This window comes from Gouania willdenowi, chromosome 1, assembly GCF_900634775.1.
Source record: "Gouania willdenowi chromosome 1, fGouWil2.1, whole genome shotgun sequence".
Classification (NCBI taxonomy): domain Eukaryota; kingdom Metazoa; phylum Chordata; class Actinopteri; order Blenniiformes; family Gobiesocidae; genus Gouania; species Gouania willdenowi.
The window spans coordinates 30,392,392-30,416,004 of record NC_041044.1 but is presented as its reverse complement, the minus strand read 5'-3'; the positions used below and the strand labels follow the sequence as shown (position 1 = coordinate 30,416,004).

The 23,613-nt window shown below is 38.1% G+C and overlaps 2 protein-coding genes across 3 annotated transcripts in view; one reads left to right on the top strand and one right to left on the bottom strand.

The window, feature by feature from the left end:
• prss12 (serine protease 12) overlaps nucleotides 1–10,177 on the top strand; it is a 28,238-nt gene extending 18,061 nt beyond the window's left edge. Inside the window, exons 10-13 of the mRNA XM_028472365.1 lie at nucleotides 344–422; nucleotides 1,606–1,728; nucleotides 3,992–4,287; nucleotides 8,657–10,177. Of these exons, the coding sequence (XP_028328166.1) occupies nucleotides 344–422; nucleotides 1,606–1,728; nucleotides 3,992–4,287; nucleotides 8,657–8,979 (821 nt within the window). The 3' untranslated portion in view covers nucleotides 8,980–10,177. The remainder of the gene's footprint in view (nucleotides 1–343; nucleotides 423–1,605; nucleotides 1,729–3,991; nucleotides 4,288–8,656) is intronic.
• A 6,169-nt stretch (nucleotides 10,178–16,346) lies between these two features.
• The window catches only part of ndst3 (N-deacetylase/N-sulfotransferase (heparan glucosaminyl) 3), a 72,728-nt gene continuing 65,461 nt past the window's right edge, over nucleotides 16,347–23,613 (bottom strand). The window contains exons 13-15 of one of the 2 annotated variants that reach the window (XM_028472258.1): nucleotides 20,311–20,413; nucleotides 18,489–18,599; nucleotides 16,347–17,264 (exon numbers count right to left, since the gene is read on the bottom strand). In XM_028472258.1, coding sequence (XP_028328059.1) covers nucleotides 17,256–17,264; nucleotides 18,489–18,599; nucleotides 20,311–20,413 — 223 coding nt within the window. In that variant the 3' untranslated portion in view covers nucleotides 16,347–17,255. The remainder of the gene's footprint in view (nucleotides 17,265–18,488; nucleotides 18,600–20,310; nucleotides 20,414–23,613) is intronic. The other variant, XM_028472172.1, reaches the window with a different exon arrangement.

The following is a 23,613-nucleotide window of genomic DNA, read 5'->3' as shown; positions in this document are numbered from 1 at the left end:
GTGTGAGCTGCTTTAAATGAATAATCCAGATGGTAGAAATAAGAGAGCTGTGTTACTGCACCATATGGGCAGACTCACACAGCGCTATTCATTAACCGCTCACGTGCTTTCCCTCTAGACGGACCATTTTTCTCCTTAGATTATAGATTTTTATCATACAACACACATGGGCAACAGATATGATCGCTCTTTAATTTGTTCCCTATTTATCTCAAGTTCAACTGTGGTGATAAAAAGATCAATTACATGCTCAAAGTAGTCTAAATATTAAACAAAGGTGGCATCTCAGATGAACTGTATGTTTTAGTAATCATCACCTTCCCACATCTTTTGTCTCTGTCAGATCCTGTCAGCTCTATTTGCGGTCTGAGGCTCGTACACACTCGCCAACGGCGAATCATAGGAGGAGAAAACTCTCTGAGGTGAGTCCAAAGGGAATAGTAGACGCACAGAAGAAAGAATATTGGTCAGATTATAAAGTCAAATAGACCGTGATGGAAAACAGGCAAATACAAATGCAACTTAGCTGCTCAGTGGGCAGTGAGCGATGACGCTGCCTCACAGTAAATAAGTAGCGGGTCTGGATTTTATCCAACAACCCAAAGATTTTACAAATTGCATGGGTTCAAGAGTCTAAATAAGGCTCACAAAAGAGGCTTACATGACTAATCAGGTTAAATCTAATCAGAAATGTTTACTCTATGTTCTCATTATGTATTTTTTAAGGCCCATTTATGTTCAGTGTTTTGTGCATGGACACAAACCAAAAAGATCATTATTTTTCTCTCTTTTTTAACTTGCTTTTTTTGCAATGGAACAATGAAAGTTGATACATGAACAATTGAAACTAAGTTGCCCCTAGTGGACTCATAACGTCAATGACAAAGTAAAGAATTTTGACAGCTTTAACTAGAACATTTGCATTTCCTGAAGAAAATGCGAGTGAGGATGCAGGTGCTGGCATTAGCCAGCATTAACATACATTTGCAAAAGCATTAGCTGGCATTACCGTTAGCTAGCCTTAGCATTAACATTAACTAGCATTAGCATTCGCTTTAGCATTCGCTTTAGCATTGACATTAGCCACAATAAGCATATCATTGGCATTAACATTTGCCTAGCAATAGTATTAAGCTAGCATCAGGACTAACCTAGCATTAGCATCAGCCTACCATTATCATTAACCTAGCATTAGCATCAGCCTATCATTAGCATTAGCCTTGCAATGGCATTAACCTAACATTAGCACTAACCTAGCATTAGCATAGCAATAGCATTAACCTAGCAATAGCTGAACAATGGTAATAAGGTTGAAAAAGTTGAAAAAGCTGAAATTTCTAATAGAAAAGAATAAGAAAGATAAAATTTAGTAAGTCAAAAAAGAATTTAAGTTACAAATTATAAAAGTACAAGCATACATCTCTTTCTAAGTTTTTGATAGCATAGCTTATTTGTGATGATCGGACAAATGGTGTAGGAGGAGTTAACGATGACGGAAGGAAAAACGGATAACAATAATGTTTGAAACGTGTGTGTGTGTGTGTGTGTGTGTGTGTGTGTGTGTGTGTGTGTGTGTGTGTGTGTGTGTGTGTGTGTGTCCTACAGGAGTGGCTGGCCATGGCAGGCTGCTATCCGTTTGCGAGGCTCTCGTGGAGATGGACGGTTGGTGTGCGGAGCCACGTTGATCGACACCTGCTGGGTCCTTACCTCAGCTCACTGCTTCAAAAGGTCAACAATACACACACACACACACACACACACATCTGATCTGTTTTGTCTGATTGCAAATTATTTAGTGTTACTTTTCTTGATGTTTAAACTCCACATGAACCCCAGTTCAGATGAATATTTCATTCTGCCGGAGTTGCAGGACCCTTAGAACGTGAGCATTAATCAGTGCTGCTGTGTAAGTAGCTAGGAGAAAATGAAGTAGTTAATCTGAACTTTATCTCAGGGAGAAGCCTCAACAATATATCATTTGGAAAGTCACATAGAAGGGCCAAGACTGATTGTTTTCATTATATTTAGTCATGCTTTTTTAGAAATCACATCTTAAATTAACACTACTGTAGTTTCTGTGCTTGGATTTGAACAGGGAGCCATAAAGGCACCACTACTATAGTACTGCAGCTTGAGCCAAAGTTATAAATCTTGAGATTTCCACATTTAAAAGGGGAAACAGACTTTTCCATTGGCATTTCTTAAGCCCTGCCGTGGCCAATTACACTGTCAGGGTATTTCCATTTAATGGGAGACCTTTCCTCTGTCATGTGAAACAATCACTCTAATGACACCCACGGGAACCTCACGCAGCAAATTGGACTGCATGGGATGCAGCAATCACGGATTCTGATTAGTCAGTCCAAGACTAGTTATTAGGTGATGAGTGGGTCAGTAGTGTAACTATAAATTGACTTGTGGATTACAGACTGTACAGTAGGGCTTGGACAGAAGCTCTAACATTTCACTCTGAGTTCTGGAGCTTGCTCTTGCAAAAAAAAACAACACTTTTTTTTCTAAACATGTACATAGCCCTTCAAATAAGCCTTGAAGTCTTTGTTTTGTCTTGTATTTCAATAGTTTCAGTGACCAACTGATCAGCAGTGTTACATCCAACCACAGGTAGTGATGGCGAGTTAAAGAATAAACTGTTAAATCTAATCAGTGATTCAACGTCTCAACAATGTGGCCTGCTTTTCAAACATGTCTGTCTGAATTCCTGCTGGCTGGTAGACTTTGGCATGAGCGCGCTGAAAAGCAATTCACTGCATGCACACCAGGTCAAGATAAGAACTTCCGACTTTCCAGTGTCACCTTTCAACTACGATGACCAAAATATACCCCCCACCACCCCAGCACACACACACACACACACACACACACAGTCTGTGCCTAAGTATGCTTGTTTAAGGGAGTACCATACTTTACTATTGATGCTACTATTAGTTGCCTTTAACAAATCAACCTCAGAGTAGTAATCACAATCTACCATGAGTATCAAACCTATTTATACCATAAAATTTGAGCAAGAGTGAAGCAATATTGCTATCATGCCAAGTTTTTCTTGAAAGCTGCCTTTGGAAACAACAGCGTTGGAAAGGTTAATGCTATATTAGGATTTTTGCCTCAAGCAGGGTGAGGGGAAGCTTTTCATCCTGCCAAAAAAGAGATTTTTATTCTTCCTATCCGGGGAATAATTGTGATTGATGTTTAACATTAAGGTCAAACTGAAGTCTTGAAAAAAACCTTGGCAGCTATTACAAAATTAGAATTTAATTGGAGTTATCTGCAACCAGGAAATTTAATTTTGTTGCCCGTGATTGAGGTGTAGGCAGGGGATCGACACGGTGGGCTGTCGATCTGAAGTGGGCCGGTCCAGCCCGCTACTTTTTTTTCTTTTTGATGAGCGAGTGGAGGCAGACATGATAAAGGGTGGCCAAAAAGGGTCCAAAAGTGGCAAAAACATGGCAAGAAAAGAGTAAAAAGTTACTAAAATGGTCCAAAAGCAGACAAGAGTGGCCAAAACATGGGCAAATAAAGAGCAACCAAGTAAAGAGTAGCTTAAAAGGGCAAAATGTGGCAAACAATAGTGAAATAGGGGCAAAATGTTGCAAATAATAGTAAAAAAATGAAACACATATTTATTGGAAAAAATTTAGCTTATTTGGATGAAAAGTGGCAAAACAATTTTAAGAAAGGACAAAAATTGGATAAAACTGTCAAAGAGAACTTAGGAAAATAGGGGAAAAAAGGGATATTTATTGGCAAAAGGAAGCTGAAGTCTGAAAAAAGTGTCTGAACTTTTTGAAAAGGGGTAAAAATTCAACAAAGGAAGTTGCAAAATGGTCAAAAGGAAATAGGTAAAAGGGATTAAAAAAGTTTTCTCTTTTTCAGGTTTACTGGGGGAATAATAATTAAAATGAATATACATAAAGAGCAACATGTTGAGTATCACTGACTTAATGGGTCATCCTGACTGTTCCCTCTGCAGATACGGAAACAACACCAAGCTGTATAAAGTTCGAGTGGGCGACTACCACTCCCTTGTTCCAGAGGAGCACGAAGAGGAGTTTGGTGTCGATCAGATTATCCTCCATCCAAGCTACCGTTCCCATAGCAATGATTACGATCTGGCCCTGGTTCATCTGTCACCTGGGGCGGTGGGCCAGACGCCAGGAGAGTGTGTGTCATTCAGCCGCCATGTTCTCCCTGCCTGTCTGCCCAAGAGGAAGGAGAGAGTGCTCAAACAAGCCAGCAACTGTCACATCACGGGCTGGGGGGACACAGGTGAGGCAGGGGGGAGGGAATGTGTTGAGCACACTGTCTGGAGTGACTAAATCAATAATTAATTTTATCAGACAATGGGAGGTCATTTTGGTGTCCACAACTTTACCAACTACATTGTGTATTCAGGCTTTTGAATAACAGATGAACATTCGTCTTGAAGTAATTTAAGGCTCTTGTTCAAACCTTAAATTATTCATCATAACAATTATGAACTATCAAATCCTTTCTTATTATCATCATCATTATCCACTCATTAGATTTGAATACATTTTGGTTGATATTACTGCCTATTGTTTCCCAACTACAGTGGTTCAAGGTTTAAAGGTCCAGTATTATGCTCTTTTTCACCCATCTCCAATTGTTCAAAGAACCCCATCAACATAGTATTTGAGGTTTTTTTTCCCCAAACTCGCCTGTTTTCCAGAGTTTGAAAAGTCACTTTCATGACCACTCCTAAAAACAGGCTGTTTTGGGGCCTTCATGCATATGCATGAGTAGACTTGTCTGTAGACGCCAACTGTACGCCACAGTTTTATTACCATAATGATTGTCTTTTGCTATCCACACACTCCTGTTATTGTTTTCAGCCAAAAAACTGCGCATTACAGTAAAACACATGCTATTTAAGCGGCTATTGTGAATCTGAGAAACGCTGCTTCAGGGTGTGTGTTTATCACATCAGCAGCAGAGTAAATTACTACCAGTCACTTTCTTGGCATCCTCCCCTCTTCTGACCCAAGGAATAGTCCATTTAAGATGATAGTCCATTGTTTGATCCTATCACATCCATTATGATGCAGGGTAGGAGGGGGGAGTATTGTCAGTAGGAGGAGTTTCCACCTTATGAGTCATGAGGGGGCAAAAAATCCAACTCACCCATTTGGAATACCAAGGGAGGGAGGAAACAGAACTTTTTCAACATTGGCCCTCTGAATGAAGCTTAAGGAATGTACATCACTGTAGCAAAACCATTATAAAGTTAATTTTCCATAATACTGCCCCTTTAATATTATGTTAGACCATTTAGTTTACACCAAGCAATCTTTTTTACATGTATAACCAATATTATACTGAATACGGGTCAGACTAGCTTGATATTGCATGGACAAGAGGTGTGAGATGTTGGCTTCTGTAACAGACAGAAATAGACAAGGGTGAGTACATGACTAATTTATTGGCCTACTATTTGGTACTTGGTACTCAGAACCCCAAAAACTTGGAGTATATCTGTCGTAGATCGCATCTTCAAAGACAACGATCTCACACAATGTGACTGTAAGATATTAAAGGTGAAGTTAATAAGCTACAAAGCCACTGCTAGAGAATCTGAGCTAAAACTAGTTCTATAATCATGTCTTTGTTTGTGTGTTCTATAATTATTAATACTATAAATTATCCAGGTACCAACTTTTTCAAGCCACTCCAATTTCAGCTGTAATTGGGTGTTTCTGTGGAAACTGCAACATCAACAACAGCAGTGGTTTTGGGGTCACACTGGCATCAGTACTAAATGAGAACAACTTTTAGATGAAATCCGAGTACAGTTTAAGTTGGTGATTTATGTGGTTATGGTTATGCAGATTTAAGCTATATTTACTAATTTGTTTTAAAGAAAAAGAGTACAGTACAAACCCAAATTTAAAAGAAAGTGTTTATTTGTATGGTTGCCGTACGGACAACCCCTGGTGCTATTGGTATGATTACCGAAGTACACATACGCAGCGTCTTAGGGTTAGGGTTAAGATTAGGTTTAGAGTTAGGGTATAACCCTATATCACAACAATGTTTAGGGTTAGGGTTAGGTTTACAGTTAGGTTTAGTCTCAGTCACGTGACCTAAACTGGCCAATGAGGGGCGCTGCGTACGGATAGAATGTCGGTATATTGATACGGCAACCGTACGGATAGCCACTTCCAATTTAAAACTACTCACACTTTGGACACTGCCATTACATTCACATGTAAACTTCCTGTCTTATGATATGTTGGAATAATCTATTAATGTCATTATAGGTCAGTTTCTAAATCTGTTTTTGTTCACTCTCTTACCTTCTCTCCTAATCTCATACTATTTTGTTAATTCCCAGTTTTGGCCTTGGTCCTCCACCCCATCACTTTCTCGTCAACTGTTACATCCCACAACTCAATTTTTACAAGTTTTGCTGCTCATTTGAAAAAACATTCATACTGATAATTTACCAAATTTGCAATAATGTTTAATTAATATTTAACATCCATATTCACAAATATGTATTTACAAATGCACAGTGGTTTGGCTCACTGTTGAGTAACAAAGCCCACATGAGGATGTGGCCTTAATATCCCAGTTTAATGGACCACACGTGCTCACCATTCAATGAACTGTGTGTGTGTGTCTGTGTGTGTGTGTGTGTGTGTGTGTGTGTGTGTGTGTGTGTGTGTGTGTGTGTGTGAGAGTCCCTGTGTACCAGCTAACTAATGCCTGCAGCCAGAGAAAGACCAAAACATCAACTTACTCTGGAAAGTTGTAGCAATTGTCTTCCTTGAGTGACACTAGTCCCTGAACAGTTTCCATTACCTTTCCTTCCTGACCCTGAATCACAACCAGACTTCTTTTGCACAGAAGCATTTGGTCATGTTCTACATATATACACGTGGTATCAGAAAACTGTCTATTGGAGAAACGCTGATGGCTCTGGTAAAGAGACACGAAGGAGTCGTCAGGAAATGAAGTGAATGAGAAAAAGAGGCCACACTCAGACAGGTGTGCTTGGCAGAATGTAATATACAACTGAAAAAAGTATGGTGTCCATTAGGAAAATATCATTTGAGTAGAAAATTGATGGGCAACTGCTAAGACACATAAAGATGAAATAGGACATTTATGGTGAATTGCAGTAGTTTGACTTTATCCGCTGTGTCTCTCGACTGAATCCACAGACGCACATCTGTTAGTGATCTTTAAATTATGGTACATGCTGATGTAATTTATCACGGCAACTTAGTTACAAAGTGCTCCACTGGGTCAGGGCATGTGCTGATGCGCGTGTTTGTCCCTCTGCTGCTTTAATGCATGTAATTTTTCACACATGCATTAAACTCTAAGCTGTAATGGATTGTGGGTGATGCTGTTGTGGTTAGTGAGGCCAACAGGGATAAAAACCTGTACCACTGCAGAGGCCCGGGTTCTGCTTCCTGCTGTGGTTTCTTTCTTTGCAAAGCAAGATCTGATTATTTCCACGCTTGTTATTTGAAACCCAAGCAGATGTTTTGCATATGAAACACATTTTCAAAACAAAAGAATCCAAACAAAATGTGCCCTTGTGTAAAAATTATTTGTGTACCCTTCGTTCTTTGGTTTTTCTGTTTTAAAACCAAATCAAAACAACAAATAAATGGTGTGGTTATTTTGTTTTACTGACTTTACTTACAAGCAGCATTATTCTGTTTTAAAATTAAATATTCTGTTTGTGTGATATTTGGATATTTACAGGAAAACTATGGATGAGAGCTTCATGTTTTAAGATCACCACACAGAGGGAGCCATAGACCGGGGAGGAATTTTACTCTACTGATGGCAAAGAGGCGTAATTTGTGCGTTGATGACGTTTCGTTAAAGAGTTATTGATGCTGGAAGTTCGAATCTGTGAATATTGTGCCAACTTTACTGAACAGTGTTACAGTCCAAAAAGTATCAAAAAAAAAACTGGTGACTGACTATCGACTGTGGGGCTGGTGTGAGGAACAATAGATATTAGAACTTCTACAATTTGACACTTTTGCAAAAACAATTACAGCTTTTTTGAAGGCACTAAAAGATTTATATATTTGCATGTTATAATACCACGAGCCACTAACGGCAGCCATCAACACAGATGGAAGTTGATCACTAAAAACAAGGAGCACCAGTAGAGTCATTACACCACCTCTGGTTTGTTTAATCACATATTGTAGGCATGTTTTATGTAACATTCATTTTTGGGGGATTTATTCATGTATTAATAACTTTTCACTTCACCAGTTCATCAGTAATGTGACTTATGCGTTGCTCTATTTTTTGTGTCCTGGAGAAAAGTTCACCCCCACCTGTGGGTCCCCTCTATGTGGCGAGCTTAAAACATGAAGCTCTCGTCCATAGTTTCCCTGTAAATATCCAAAAATCTCACAAACAGAAGTTTTAATTAATTTTAAAACAGAAAAATGCTGCTTGTCTGTTTTTTTATTTTTCTGTATTCCTGTTTTGGTTTCAAAACAAAATAACCACACTGCCTATTTGTAATTTTGATTTGGTTTAAAAACGAAATAATCAAAGAACAAAGGGTACATGGATTAAAAATCTGCATCAAAAATGATTTATTGATTAATAATGAACCATTGTGTTTGTTTTGTAGGCCGCTCCTACTCTAAAACCCTGCAGCAGGCCCCTCTGTCTCTTCTTCCTCGACGCCACTGTCTGCAGTATTTCCACAGCGCCTTCACCAGCCGCATGCTCTGCGCTGGCAGCATCCAGGCAGAGAGGCGTGTGGACAGTTGCCGTGGCGACAGCGGTGGTCCATTGGTGTGTGAGCGTCCAGGTGGGGGTTGGGTGGTTTATGGGGTCACATCCTGGGGTCACGCCTGCAGGACACAACAGTCGCCTGGCGTGTACACCAAGGTCTCTGCTTTCATCTCCTGGATACACAAAGTGATTGGACGCGACGAGAAGACGCAATGACTTCCGAGACTTGATCGCACAGGTGAAAACTGAACATTTCTCACCCTGAAGTTATCACCTCATTTTCAAATATTATAACAACTTTCAAATGGAACAATAATGCTGGAACTTTTTCTCATTTTAGGGAGTGAAATGCCACATTTTTCTCTCAATATAGTGATGAGCACTTGTTTTAAACAATCCCAGATAGCAAAATTCTTCTGGTCCATATCTGGCCCAGTGAGCCTACACCTGGCATGTGCATCCAGCACACATACCTCATGGAATGATGGCACTTTGGCACTCTGTTCTTGTTTGCCAAAACCTGCCCACAGCCAAGCCATCACAATGCTAGATGTCAGCCAAGGATAGACCAAATAGATACAGTATACCTTATATATGGGCCACTTTTGGCTCACATCCAGATTATACAATGGTAGTTTTCCATAATTTCTTTCAAGATAACTACACCACATTTGCAGCATCATATGAGGGCCAATTTTGGCTCACATCTATTATATCCGGGCCAGAAAACTGCCAAAAGTGTCGGATCATTGCAAGATGTGGCCCACATTAATATGCTACCTGGGATGGAACAAAATACATGTTTTTAGTCTTATTGTGTAATTATCTAAGTCAAAAATGCTCAACTGGAGTTATAAAAGGAAATTGCAAGAGCTACAAACAATCATAAACATGAGCACTCAGAGAGCACAAACCTCCCTCCACCAAGTGCAAACATCTTCTTTTCCAGATATTGACAAATATCTGGATCAGAAATCCTGATCATGGTACTACGTTCATTTACAATGTAAAGGCTTGGAAGAAGATTCGATCCCCATTTATAATGACACAGTATGCTGAAATGTATGGACAGTCCCGTTCAAAAGATCTTTGATGAAATGCACAATCCGGATCCGGTCCAGATGAAACTCAGTGGGATAATTAAAGAACCAAACTGATATAACTGAGTCAAATTTCATAGAAATCTGTCAATTACGGACCAAGATTCGTCGAGCTAACAAACAATCAAAGAAATAAACGTTTGGGAATGTATGGTTTCCTTTTGGTATAAAGCATCTTGCGATCCTTCTAAACATATTTGCACTCCGAAAATTAAATGGTAGAGGGCGACACTATACAGTTTTCAAAAATGTGTTTATTTACAAACTTCTTGTAAAAAAGCATTCCTGCACCCAGGTAGAAGTCCTACACCTTGCACAACAAACTGGATAGTTAATATATATATATATATATATATATATATATATATATATATATATATATATATATATATATATATATATATAGATGTGAAAAAAAGCTTCAATTGTTTCAGACAAATGTGAGGGTTCAGGTGAACTTGAACTTGTAGGAGGGGTAAATCATGGTATGAAATAATAGCATATAAGGTTGGTTAAAGTAAAAAAAAATTTAAAAAAAAGTGAACATCTTCCTTCTCTTATACCTTACAATGAACTATTAATAGGCTTTGGCGTTTATGACTTAAACTGAAGGTTTAACTTAAATGTGACTGCCATAACTTCTTTTTTGTGTCTTTCTCATGTTTTCGTAATTTATGACATTATGTGTTAAAAAATTGCTGTTAAGGGACCACAGTGTTAGAAGAAACACAACACACATGCATACAGTGAGGACTTGCATGAAATAAGTTTGCGTACTTGCACACAAAACCACTTGTTTCTACCTTATGCATGACATTCACTGCATTGTAGTGGTTACTATTGCCATTTGAAATGTACATGTAAAACTTCTTGTCCATGTTTCAGCTCATTGTTTTTGCTTTACAGCAGGTTTTAATGACTATTATGATATTGAAATTCATAATAAAACAGTGTTTGTCCTTGATGAGAAGCTGCTTAGCACATAGAAACAAAAGCAGATTCTCAAGCATTTTTTTTTTTTAAACAAGCCAAAAAAAAATTGAATTTTGAAGAATTATTTCCTTTAACTCAGATAATCTGATACACTTGAACAATAATTCAAAACGTTCTTTTTTTTTTTTAAATTGGTAATGCTTCAAGTTTCACTGTTTGCTTATAAAAAGTTTTGTCTTAAAAAATCCTGAGTTCACTGTTTTGAATTCAGTCATTTCATGTTGTTTGTTGATGCACATGTAGCAAATATGTGAAGGCTGAAAGAGGCCTGTTGGACAATGTGTGTGCACACAGACCCACACACAGTGTCACTGGTATGTCACACTGTGTACAGGAATGGCAACCAGAGTTTGCGTGTTCTCCCCATTTACAAGACAAACAAGAAGTGGGACCAGCGTCAGCGAGAAGCTGCTTAGCTAAATATTTAGCTCCACATCATCCGATTCTTTAACCTTCTTTTGCCTCAAAAATGCATCCAAAATATAAACTCAGTGTGATATCAGCATTCTTCAGACTATTTGGGTATTTGTGCATTTCAGTAACATTCCTATCTTCTTCATATGAGCATCAAGATATAAATATTGCTAGTAAAACAAAACATATTCATGTTTTTGGTGTCAACAGGTCATCATTTAGGCTGAGAGCCAGGGCCACTCCAGGATGTTTTTTGCTACCTTTTTGTTTTTTATTACCGTATTTTTCGGACTATAAAGCACACTTAAAATCCTTTCATTTTCTCAACTCATCGACAGTGCGCCTTATAATCAGGTGCGCCTTACGTATGAAATTAATATGTCAAAATGTTTTAGCACAACTTTGGTAAACTATGAAGCTGCACCTCTTGATGGATATTTGGCGCTTCAGGGCTACCGTAGTCAGGCGCCTTGTGGAGTGATGTGTACCAGTACTGTGCTTTAACATACTGAACTGAAAAAGTGAGTGTAATGTTCTATATTTTATGTGTTAAACCTGAACAATGTTGAGAGTTATAGTTATGGAGTTGAATAAAGCTTGACTTATCTGACTATTTTGTTTCACTTGATGAGCCTTAACAATAATAATAATAATAATAATAACAAACCGGTGCGCCTTATGTATGAAAATAGACGCGGTCAGAGCCATTCATTGATAGTGCGCCTTATATTCCGAAAAATACGGGTATGTCTTAACTTGTGCCCGTTTGGTCTCAGTGGGCCAAAAAAAAAAAAAAAATAAAAAAATAAAAAAATTTAGGAAAAGCTTCTTCAAAACAATGTAATTGTGAATATTAAAGTACTACAGCAACATACAGTAAATGCTCAAATACCCACAACATTTAACATGGTTGTTACATTCTAGGATACATGCAGATGTTTAAGGGAATGAAGAGAGGGGGTAAAGTTGTTTTGCAACATACACCCATAATTTATTGTTCCCACACAACAGAAAAAGTAACAGTAAAAATAAACACCAAACATGCAGCACAATCTGCAGCGCAACACCAGCAGCCTAAAGCCTAAATGAGTGCGAGTGCAAGAGATGAGCATGAGCAAGGGTGAGAGAAAGCCATCTGTGGTTCCTCTCTGCTTTATATCCTGTGTAGGTCCTACTCCTCCCCCCCGTTAGTGGCACCTGGGATAGCCAGGTGAACCTGATTAGAGAGGGAGGCAAAGACACACAAACACACCCAAAACAGACGTACACAGCAACTAGAGCCATAACAATAGGCGTATCGTGACACGTAGGAAAAACGAGCAGAAAATGATTCTGGACATATCACCCTCAACATACCACAAAAGACGAAAAAATGTCTGTCTGCCTGACAAATTGTCAACAAAAGTGATCAATTTCAAGCATTTCACTGCCTCAAAAGTACATGAAAAACTTCCCAAATTTATAAGCTTCAATTTAAGTCCAAGGTGACCTATCTATTTATTCTCGAGGATGACAGCTGCTAGGACCAAATATCTCCATTGTACCTCAAATTAGAGAAAAGTCAACTTTTAAACCCTATGTTACAAATCTAAATAATTATATCCTGGATTAATCTCTGTTCTTCAACTACCCAAAAATTCCCTGTCAGAGAGAAGCTGTTTTACGACAGTCGATCACAACTCGCTAATTTAAGCCTCGTGTTTTCAACCTGGGTACGTGTGCGCTCACATGAAAGGGGTGGAGATTGCAGCGTCTGACCAATCACTACAATGAAAAAACCTGGCAGAGCGAGCGTCTTCACAGGAGGAACAGCTTATGATGCTTTAATAAATATCATGCATTTAAATACATGATGACAGCAAAGAGCAACAGTAGTGCTGCGCACCAAGAGGCGGAGCTTTTATACTCCTTCAGATCTGATCCAATTCATAACAACTGTCAGATCAGATAAACACAGTGACGTGTTCACACATCACCTTTTAGTGGACAGCTTGCTTTCTAAGAGAACTGATTATTCAGGGGGCGGGACTTTATCACTCGCTAAAATCCTAGCAAGAGCAAAACCTGCTCTCGACCAGGCTAGCCGTTCAGCATAAGTTACCATGGTGATTTAGCTCAGTAAGATGTTAGCGAGCTTCGTAGTTCAGCACACACTGATTAAATCCTGAAAGTTAGCGTGATAAGAGGTAATCTCACTACATAACATAGGCCCTTAAGCATCACTCACTCACTCATCCAATTACTAACCAGGCCCAGCCTGCTTAGCTTAGTTTCCGTGATCAGCCAATGACTGGCAGGTATGGCCAAAGATGTAAATGAATACATTTCCAAAGATGCAAAGCACTCAGTTACGCTATATCGTGATATACCCAATTATCAATGTTTAAAGGACTATTTGCATGTTTTACAGGCTTGATCCAAACTACCAAATTCAATTATTTGTAACCTTACAAGCATTTTATAAACTTTAATCATAAACACATTTGAAACATAATTAATTACTCGTACTACTAATAAAGCAAAGGGTTAGTAGTACTACAAGTAAAGCCCCATTCGCACGGGATAAATATTATCTGGGGACCCCATGTAATACATAAATGACCTTCCAACATCTGCTTTCTATGTGGCGCATTCGCACGGGATAACTGAAGCCTGAGATTCTGCTGAAATTTACGGACATCTCCCAGATATGACGTCAATGCGCTGCGTATTGTGAAACATTCGCTCACATTGATTTCAACATGATGGGCGAAGACACCTTAAAATGAATAAAATAAAGTGTCTATTTGTACGGTTGCCGTACGGACAACCCAAGATGCTATTGGTATGCTTACCGAAGTACACGTACATAGCGTTTTAGGGTTATGTTTAGGGCTAGGGTTAGGTTATAACCTAATATTGCAGCAATTTTTAGGGTTAGGGTTAGTAGGTTTAGGGTAAGGTTTAGTCTTAGTTATGTGACCAAAACTGGCCAAATAGGGGCGCTGCTTACAGATAGAATGTCGGTATATTGATACGGCAACCGTACGGTAAGCCACTGCCATAAATAAACATGCGTCCCAGAAACAAAAGAGTGCGTAATCATGCTTCAGACCTCAGAGTTCAGCAACATATAATAGGTCATTTTTTAATTTACTTTACAAATTACTGACATGGCCGATTTGCACGGGGTTAACATCACAGACATTCTCTGCTATTATGACAAATGTGGTCCCTAGGTAAAACTGATCCTGTGCGAATAGGGCTTAAGTGTTATATGCTAATAAGGGGTGGGGAAAGTAAATTCAGGCTTGCCATTGGTTTTCAAAAATATTACATCCAATCAGTGTGGGTTCACTTGTACTACGAGTGAATCTTTTGGCTTTACTGGTAATACTAGTAGGCTAAAAATTTTCTACTAGTGCAACTAGTGAGGTTTTAGGTGTTTGTTTTACTAGTAACGCTCTAGTCTGTGAGTAGACCCTTTGTAGTAAAGCAAAATTTTCTTCTAGTAGACAATATTGTGATACCAATAGTACTAGTGGGTTTAAAATACAGTTAAAACCAAAGTATTTTAGTGAATATAAATAATCGAGATTGAGATGTCACTGTTTGTGTGTTTTGAAGCAGCACTATACTAAACTGTGTCATAGATGTATACATTAAATAGGTGATTCCTAACTGTTTGCTTTTGTTTATGCTTATAGGGTCAAACCAATAGACATCATATATATACATGTTGTCTAAGGTCAAAGTAAAGCTTCTCAGTATGAGACTGCCCTCTTCTGGTCAATACTGAACATTACCAGCTTTTATAGTATGAATAAATATGATTAATTTTTTATTAAATATGAAAACACAGTGCAGATGAAAAAAACCATGTAACATAAATGTAATACAAAGAGATTGCATATATGACACATTACTGAAAGATAAAAATGTCAAGCATCATATGTAATGAATAAAGAGCATTTTCAGGTTCTATTTGATCTTGTGCTACATAAGCACATTTTTTTTAACACATCTAGTTATTTCCAAGATTAAAATAATAATAATAATAATAATAATAGTCACAAGCATAAATAAATGTTCACAAGCATAAATAAATGTGGTTTTAAAGGAAACATCTATCACATCCATCCATTTTCTGTCCCGTTTGCTCCTTTTTTCAGGGTCGCGGGGGTCTGCTGATGCCTATGCTTATTGGGTGTTAGGTGGGGGTACATCCATCATCCATACTGTAAATAAATCAACAAGTACAGTGTTATTCTGAACGTATTAATCTCAATGTCCTTTAGTATTTTATTTTTCCCAGATTTCCTGTCATATTAATTGTCCATTCTGAGATTTGAAACATGATTTTGACACTGGCTGCATTTTCTGACCTTAACCCAATGGTCAAAGCTTTCCATCACCTCCAAGGTTCCTTGTGAATCTAAGTTTTATGATAATAGAAAAAAAAAGCTGAACTGCAGATTGACAGTAAGATTTGACCTTTATGAAAATCGTAAAAAAAAAAAGATCTGCAGCCTGGGTTTTTACACCCTTTCACCTTCTGCATCACTCTTATGTATATAAGATTTTATATACTGTATGTTGCTGCTTGCTTGATTGCATGCACTTTAAAAAATAAATAATAAATAAAATAGTTAAAAATAAAACTCTATGAATCCTTTCCATGTAAAGGGCTGTGGGTTTGGGACGCACTTCACTTGTGTCATTATGTGTTTGTCTGCACGTTTTACTTGTGGTTATCTTTCATGATTTGAGTGGAGGTTTGTTTTTAAATTAACAGGCTGTTATTCTTGGTGTTGTTTCTGTCTGTGCCTTTTAGTCAATCTGCAGCTCTGTTTTCCACCATAGTGTCAGTTTTGGTTTTTCCTTTTTTTGTTTCATCCGTCATTTCTTCGTATTTTTACCCTTTTGTTTGTGCATGAATTCTTTTTTGTTAAAATAGTCACTTTATAGACTTGAGCCATTTCCTTTGACCCTGCAAATTGGGTCCTCATCAAAACTTAATGAACTTCTTTAAACAGACAAAATGCAGATAACTTACCTTATAAGACGAGCAGTAAAACATCTAAAAAAAACACATACTGTAAGATAAATTTTTATTTCAGTTTTTAAGTTGGACATTTAGGAGGGTTTTTTTTTTTTTGCTTTGAAACTGAAACAATACATCAGGCAACTGGTTTAAAAATATTTAAAGTAAAATAAAAAAAACTGCCTGCAGTTATACACTCTACATGTGTATTCTTGGAATTAGGTGTCACATCCTCTATAGACTGAGTCTTCTTCCCAGTAAGACCAGTATCAGTCCCCAGGGTCGGAATCATTAGTTCTGGATAGTAATAAAAAAAGCTATTATGGGAAAATAATAAGGAGCCATGCTTTTTCTTTTTTTTTTTTGAATCAGTGACATTTGTTGGGTCCTTACTTTATTTTGAAAGTCTGACGTGACATCTTCAGGAGGAAACAAGGCCAATGGAATAATTCTAAACATGTTTCTTGTAAAGGATACTATAAGGTATAAAACAGTCACCACCTGTCACTCATCCAGAGTCTAAGTTCTTGTCCCTCAAACCCAAAGGCTGCGTCTTTCTCTTGACAAAAAAAAAAGGAACACAATTTAAGGGAACAGATCCATACACAGCTGACCAGCGCTGTTCTGGCAACATAACTTAACAGTGGAAAAGAAAACTGTTTAAAAGCAGTGAAGAGACTGCAGATCTGCAGGAGAGTTCACAGTAGTTGAGAGCCTTTAACAAGGGTTTAGAATTCAGCAACTTCTCGTTGTCCATGTTGTTCTGATTCTGAAAAGAGTTTTTTTCTTTAAAGCTGGTTTGGTCGTCATCAATAGAGTTCTGTAGTTCATATATGAGCATCATGTCCTTGCCCTCACCACAGGGTTCATCAAAAGGTCAAAGACTGCACCTGAAGCTCTGAGGATTCTGGTTTTACAGCTTGGCCTTTTCATCCTTTAACTCCGTCCTAAAGATGCAAAGGTTATCTAACCTTCAGAAAGGGGTAAATAGAGGGAGGGGGTGGAGATGGCGTGACAGAGGAAAAAAAGGGGAAAAATGTGAAATTCGGACAAGGAAAAACAAGCTTTGATGGATTCCAATGTTAGCTGTGCCAAAAGACATGGCAACAATAGTGTAAATATTAGCATCAGTGGATAAAAAAAAAGATGAAAAGGGCCCTCATTTACCAACCTTAGCGTGAAAACGGGCGCAAATCTGAGTTGTGTCGTACGACGGGACCAACTTATGAAACATTCGTATATGACCAATCCCAGCGTACCAATGATTGGGTGTTGATAAACGGCGCGGCTGAATTTTATCGTCATTAACATGTTATGCCCTCAAATATTCCAGGTTCAGAGGCCACGCCCACTGAGGTAAAACAAACATATGCAAGGAAATAAACAATTCCGAGATGAAAATCAGCATTCTCACAGCTGAGGAGAAGAAAAACCAAGATGTTCTTTTCGGTAGAAAACTGGAATTTAAGGAACGTTCGGAGGCAGTGATCAGCGTTTCCGAACGGACTCAGGCTGAGGGTTAAATTATCAATAACGACAAATGATGGTTTAAATGAAATGTTACTCATCCACAGCCTGAAAGCGTAAATCCCTGCTATTTCATCAAGACAATTCTTTGCATCTGATCGTAGTGTACGATTACGTCAGGACTGATTAATATCGGAGATTGCATGAATGAGGCCCAAGGTCTGCAGAATATTGAGTGTTCAATTCAATTCAACTTTATTTATATAGCGCCAGTTATGACAATGTGTCATCTCATAGCACTTGTCACAAATAAAAAAATAAAAAATTGTTGAGAAAAAACCCAACAATAGAGCGCCACAAGGAGCCTTGTGTGCATTCAGTATTCTTTGAATAGTTTGATAGGATTAGAGGATAATCCGGTTTAGAAAATTATTTTTCTCAGTAAATGCATCTAAGTTCAGTTTACGTCAGTGTGTTTATCCAATTGTATTGGCTGAAATAGTTTAGTCCCAAATTCATGCAATAAGGAAAATAATGATATTAATATAATGACTAAATGTATTGTGGAAACACTTTACAGTATAAGGGTCCCTTAATTAATGTTTAATACATTATAAAGCATTAACTAACAGTTTAATAATACAATAATTATTATAATGCATCACCTAATATTAATGAACATGTCAATTAATTTATTAATAAGCCTTTAAGTTGAGGATGCTGCTGACCTTCTGTAGTTCCTCTCTCAGCCAGGAGGGCAGAGGCTGTCCGAGGCGATGCAACAGCTTGGACAACTCCACATTGTGTTCCCTGTAGTACCTGGAGAGGTATGCACGTGCCTAGCGATAGGGAATTCAAAAGAATATTAGAGGAATCAGGTAAATGAGGATCTAAGAAACATGTCAAAGTGAGACACTGAAGCAGAGCTGGGCCCAAAAAAATGTGATTGTCTGATCCAGGGGGTCTGCAACCTGTGGCTCTGGAGCCTCATGTGGGTCTATGACTCTTTTGCAATGGCTCCCTGTAGTTTTAAAAAAAAAAAAATTTCTTATTGAGGGTATTGATGATCAATGACATTAACTTCAAATAAAATTATGATAAATCAATTGGTTAACCTAAAAATAGAGATTTTAATTGTGTGGGGAGAGATTTATTTAATTGCCATGATGCTGGCTTAATGTGCATGCTTGATGTGTTGCAAGAAATGAGTGGATTTTGTGTTGGATTTTGAATGCATAGAATTTTATACACTGTATTGTCTTCATTGAAAAGGTATTTTTTTCCGGCTCCGGAAGGACATTAATCCAGGCGAGATGAGGCAAAATGGCTCCTTTGAGAGTAAAGGTTGCAGACCCCTGTTAATCTGAGGACCACATTATCAACAAGCATTTAGAATAATGACCAATATGAGTATTAACACAGGAAAGAACAAAGGGTTTTATCTTTGTAGGCCTTTAGTGTGCATTTTTGTGTTTTTAGACTTTTTTTGTGTTTTCTAAATAATTTTGTCTATTTAATATGGCATATATTTGTTGCCTTTTTGTGTGTATTTGTTATATTCTCTGTTATTGTAGTCTATTTGTGTCAGCGCTTTTAGATGACTTTTGTTGTAATTAGTGCTATATAAATAAAGGTGAATTGAATTATATTTCTGTCAATTTGTGCATTTTTCTGCAGGTTTGTACAATTTTGTTGTCGTTTTCTGTGCTTCTGGAGTTTTGTGTGTCATGTTGGGCTTCATATAACTTGCGTCATAAATTACAATTTTGTTTCGGGGGCCGCACAAAATCAGACCGAGGGCTGCTTGTGGCCCCCGGGCTGCCAGTTGCCTATGTCTGCACTAAAGTGTTTGATGTGAGGGAAACAACAAACAGTGTGAGATTAATGGCGTGCCACACGCTTTCACTGAGTTTACTGTCCTCAAAAGAACTTTAGGGCTACTAAGTGCCAAGTGGTATGAATAGGGCTTTGGACGGAGAGGCTGGAGAGAGGAAGAAAATTACATGAAGGATGCATGGGATGCATTATCTCTTCCTCTCTCGTCTCAGCTCTTTTGTGCGTCCTCCTCATCCTTTCTCTTCTGTCTCGTGGTAAAAAAAATAAATAAACAGTTTAATTACAGGTACACAGAGGAAGAGTCATTAGCCAAGTGTGAGCACATGTGGGAGTACAAAAGGGTTTGTCTTCACGTGAGAGCAAATGTGTGATTCATTGCCTGCAGGTTCAGACTCTGCTTAGGAGCCACGGACGAAGATTAATGGATTGGGGTTTTCTACTCCTGCCTCACTCCCTCCCTCCCTCCCTCTGTTCTCTGCTCTCCTTCTCATGGGTGCTGTGTCACTATCGAGTCCTCATAATTAGGTTGTAAGTTTCTGGCTGATTCTGATTGGCTGACAGTTTCAGGTCCTGTATCCTTGAACGTGTGTGAGCTGTCACTGTTTGTCAGGTGTTTGGCTACTTTTTAAGGCCACCCATCCTTTCATCCACTGATTTTTTTAAATCCCTTTTAACATTAATATATTTTATTAATCAAAACAACTCAATCGTTACCTCAGGCTCCATCGGAGGGTATTTCCTTCCTTTACTTTTCCCCAAACATTTTGTTTTTCCTCCCTCGAGCAGCTGGCACCAAAAGCCTTTCTGGGGGTCAAAACTGTGGGAAAAGCAGAAAAAAAGATTTAAAAAATACAGTTTTTGCCTTTGTGTTTGTAAAACAAGTAGTTTTTAATAATATGTAAATGGAGGTGTGATGTGTTATTATGTAGTTGTATTTTTCACTGTATATTTTATTGTATATTTCCTGTAATTTGTATTATTTTAGGGTGACATTTGAACATTCTGTCCAGGGACCACAAATGAAAAACAGCCTTTCTGGCTAAATCTGGTACATTTTCTGTTTGGATATTAATGTACAGTGCCTCTGTTAAATAAACCAATACATAAATAAATGAATAAAATACCCTAGTACATACTATTTTCAAAACTTAAATATTAAATAGCATTTATTTATTTTTCACATCATAACTCTGTGAAGCGGTCTGCAGAATTATTGTTATCAAAGTTTGTTGAAGCTTAGATATCATAGAGTACAACAAAATAGACTTGAAAAGAAAGATGATCATTAGTTTTAAAAGAATGAACTTAAAGGTGCAGTTTGCAACTCTTATAAAAGTGACTTTTTGTCATATTTGCTAAAGCTATCACTATGTAAGGACAACATTACATCAAACTAGTAGTTTGTGTGAAAAAACAGACTCATTGAGTCCCCGCTGCTGCTCCTGAAGCCTTTAACAGATTGCCAGAATGCACCACGACCGAGCAAAAAGAACCAATCAGAGCCAGGATTGTGTTTGATGGGCTGTCAGACAGCTGTTGCTCACAGCCCGATCCGCCTCCCTGGAGCGCCGTCTTTTTTTTACAGTGTATGGTGTGGAGGAGTAGAAAATGGAATTAGCGATTTTTCTGCTTGAAAGGTAATTACTGCTGCTTGATTTACATTATGTTTGATTTGTAATTGTTACACTCGATCTCTGTGTTTGTTCGTGTGCGCGCAGCAGCCTCCGCGTGGGCTGCTGTAAGTGACACTGTGTTCCTGCTGCTGTTGAGGTGTGTGCACAATGAGAGAGAGAAGTGCTGCAGTAACATGCTTTTAACAGAGCATGTTATATTATTGTGATGTTGCTGTCAGACTAACGTTAGCTTGTTAGCTCCTCTGCTCTGAGGGAGGGACTTTGGAAAGTTTGGATGCAGGGCAAGAGAACAGCGGGGAGGGAGGAATCGAGAGTTGCGGACTGCACCTTTAAATGATGGATTTTCTCATATTAGCCCATTATCACAGTAGACAAAATTATCTGACAGTCAGGAATGATGTGCATACCACCAGCAAAAAACAGTCCAGGAAGAAGCAGAAAACATTTCAGGAAGAAGCAGAAAACATTTTCAGGAAGAAATACAAATTCATAAAAGTGTTACAGGATCATATCCACAGTTATGAGATGAGGTTGTAGTTTAATGCCAATCTAATGTTGCTTTTTCTTATTCGATATCTACAGTAGTTATTATTGGATGAAGTGCAAAGACCGTAGTTTCCTCCCAGCATGCTTTGTCACATCCTGTCATGGGCGAGGACATGGTGTGTGATTTTCAAAGAAAAGTGTCAGTGTATGTGAGGGTAATTGTGGTTGCTGTCATTTGGTAAAGCATGGTTACACTGTTGTGAAAATGTATATACATAACGTAAAAAAAAATAAAAAAATAAATCCATATATCTGTAATTGAGTGTATTTTTCTGAACAGGAATGTGTGAATCATTTGTGAAATCAACACATTCTGTTCGTTTGTGCTGTTTTTTTGTAGTATCCACAATAAATGAAAAATAAAAGAAATTGCTTTTTTCTGTTTTTGTTAACGAAAAATAAAAACAGTACAGATCATCATTAACTCCTGTCGGTAAAAAAGAAAGAAAAAAAATAAGGGTGAGACGTTGTAATGTAGATGTGTGAGTAAGAAGCGCCTTGTTTTTCATGCATCGGCGGGTGAATAAAAGAAAACAAAAGAGTTAAGTGGTCTTTCTCCTGTTTTCCTTTGACAGGAACAGGAGGAAGAAAGAAGAAGGGGATTAAATAAGAGGGGCCAGTGTTGAAGGATCTGTCAGCGAGCTGCCATGTCAAGAGAAAGGAAAAGATTAGGCTTTTGTGTGACTCAGTCCAGGACACACACACACACACGGCTCTCTTATTATTCTGTCAAAAGGCATCTCTTTACAATTTATTTATATGCATGTAGCTTTGCGTTTTCCAATATAGTCGCGTTTTTCAGTCTCAATCAAAGCTACAAATCCTGGATGCTCTTGTATGGAGACTTGAGAGGCTGCAGGTGGACTGCATTCTGATGAGCAGCGCGTGGGATATAAACAGTTTAGCACTGCTTCAACATAGAAAAAAAAAAAGGTCACCATGTCTGGAATAAAGATTGTGATGAAGCAGCAGTAACAAGCTAAAGTGCTTGTTCGCTGGATTTGTCACCCAAGATTGTCTGAAAGATTGTCTTTTTTTGACATGTCCTTTTCCAGACTGTGCTTTTATATCTCATATTTTAAAGTTCTATTTAATCTCACCAAAAATTCCAGTGGGGAAAAAAACTAATTATGTGTATTACTATAGGACAGGGGTTCTCAAATAGGGGTACGCAATGGCACTAGGGGGTATTTGAGAGAGAGAGGAAAACTAACAAACAAAGTGTCAGTCTTGGTCCCACACCAGGCGTAAGAACACCAGAAATTATATATATATCAGTGTTTTTCAACCTTGGCGTTGGGATCCCATGTGGGGTCGCCTGGAGTTTAAATGGGGTCGCCTGAAATTTCAAAAAAATTAAAAAAATATTCTAGAAATGTTTCAATTATTTTTTTTTTTTCTTAAAACAACACAATCTTAAAGTGGCCATTATGTAGAATCATTGTGAATTTTCAACTTTTAAATATGTCTGAAACACAAATATATATCTGAAGAACTAATTCTAGAAAGAAAAAAAAAGTCTTGTATTTAAATTTATATCAAAGTGGGGTCACGATCCAAAAAAGGTTGGGAACCAGGGGTGGGCTGACCATCTGGCATCGTCCCGGTGGGCTGGTCCCCTACGTGTTTTTTTTTTTTTTTTGAGCAAGTGGAGGCAGACGTGGTAACAAGTGGACAAAAACGGTCCAAAAGTGGCAAAAACATGGCAAGAAAAGCAGTCAAGAGTGGCCAAAAAATGAGCAAATAAAGAGGAACCAGGTGGTATGTACAGTAATGGCAAAGGGTAGCTTATACGAGCAAAATGTGACAAACGATAGTGAAAAAGGGCAAAAATGTG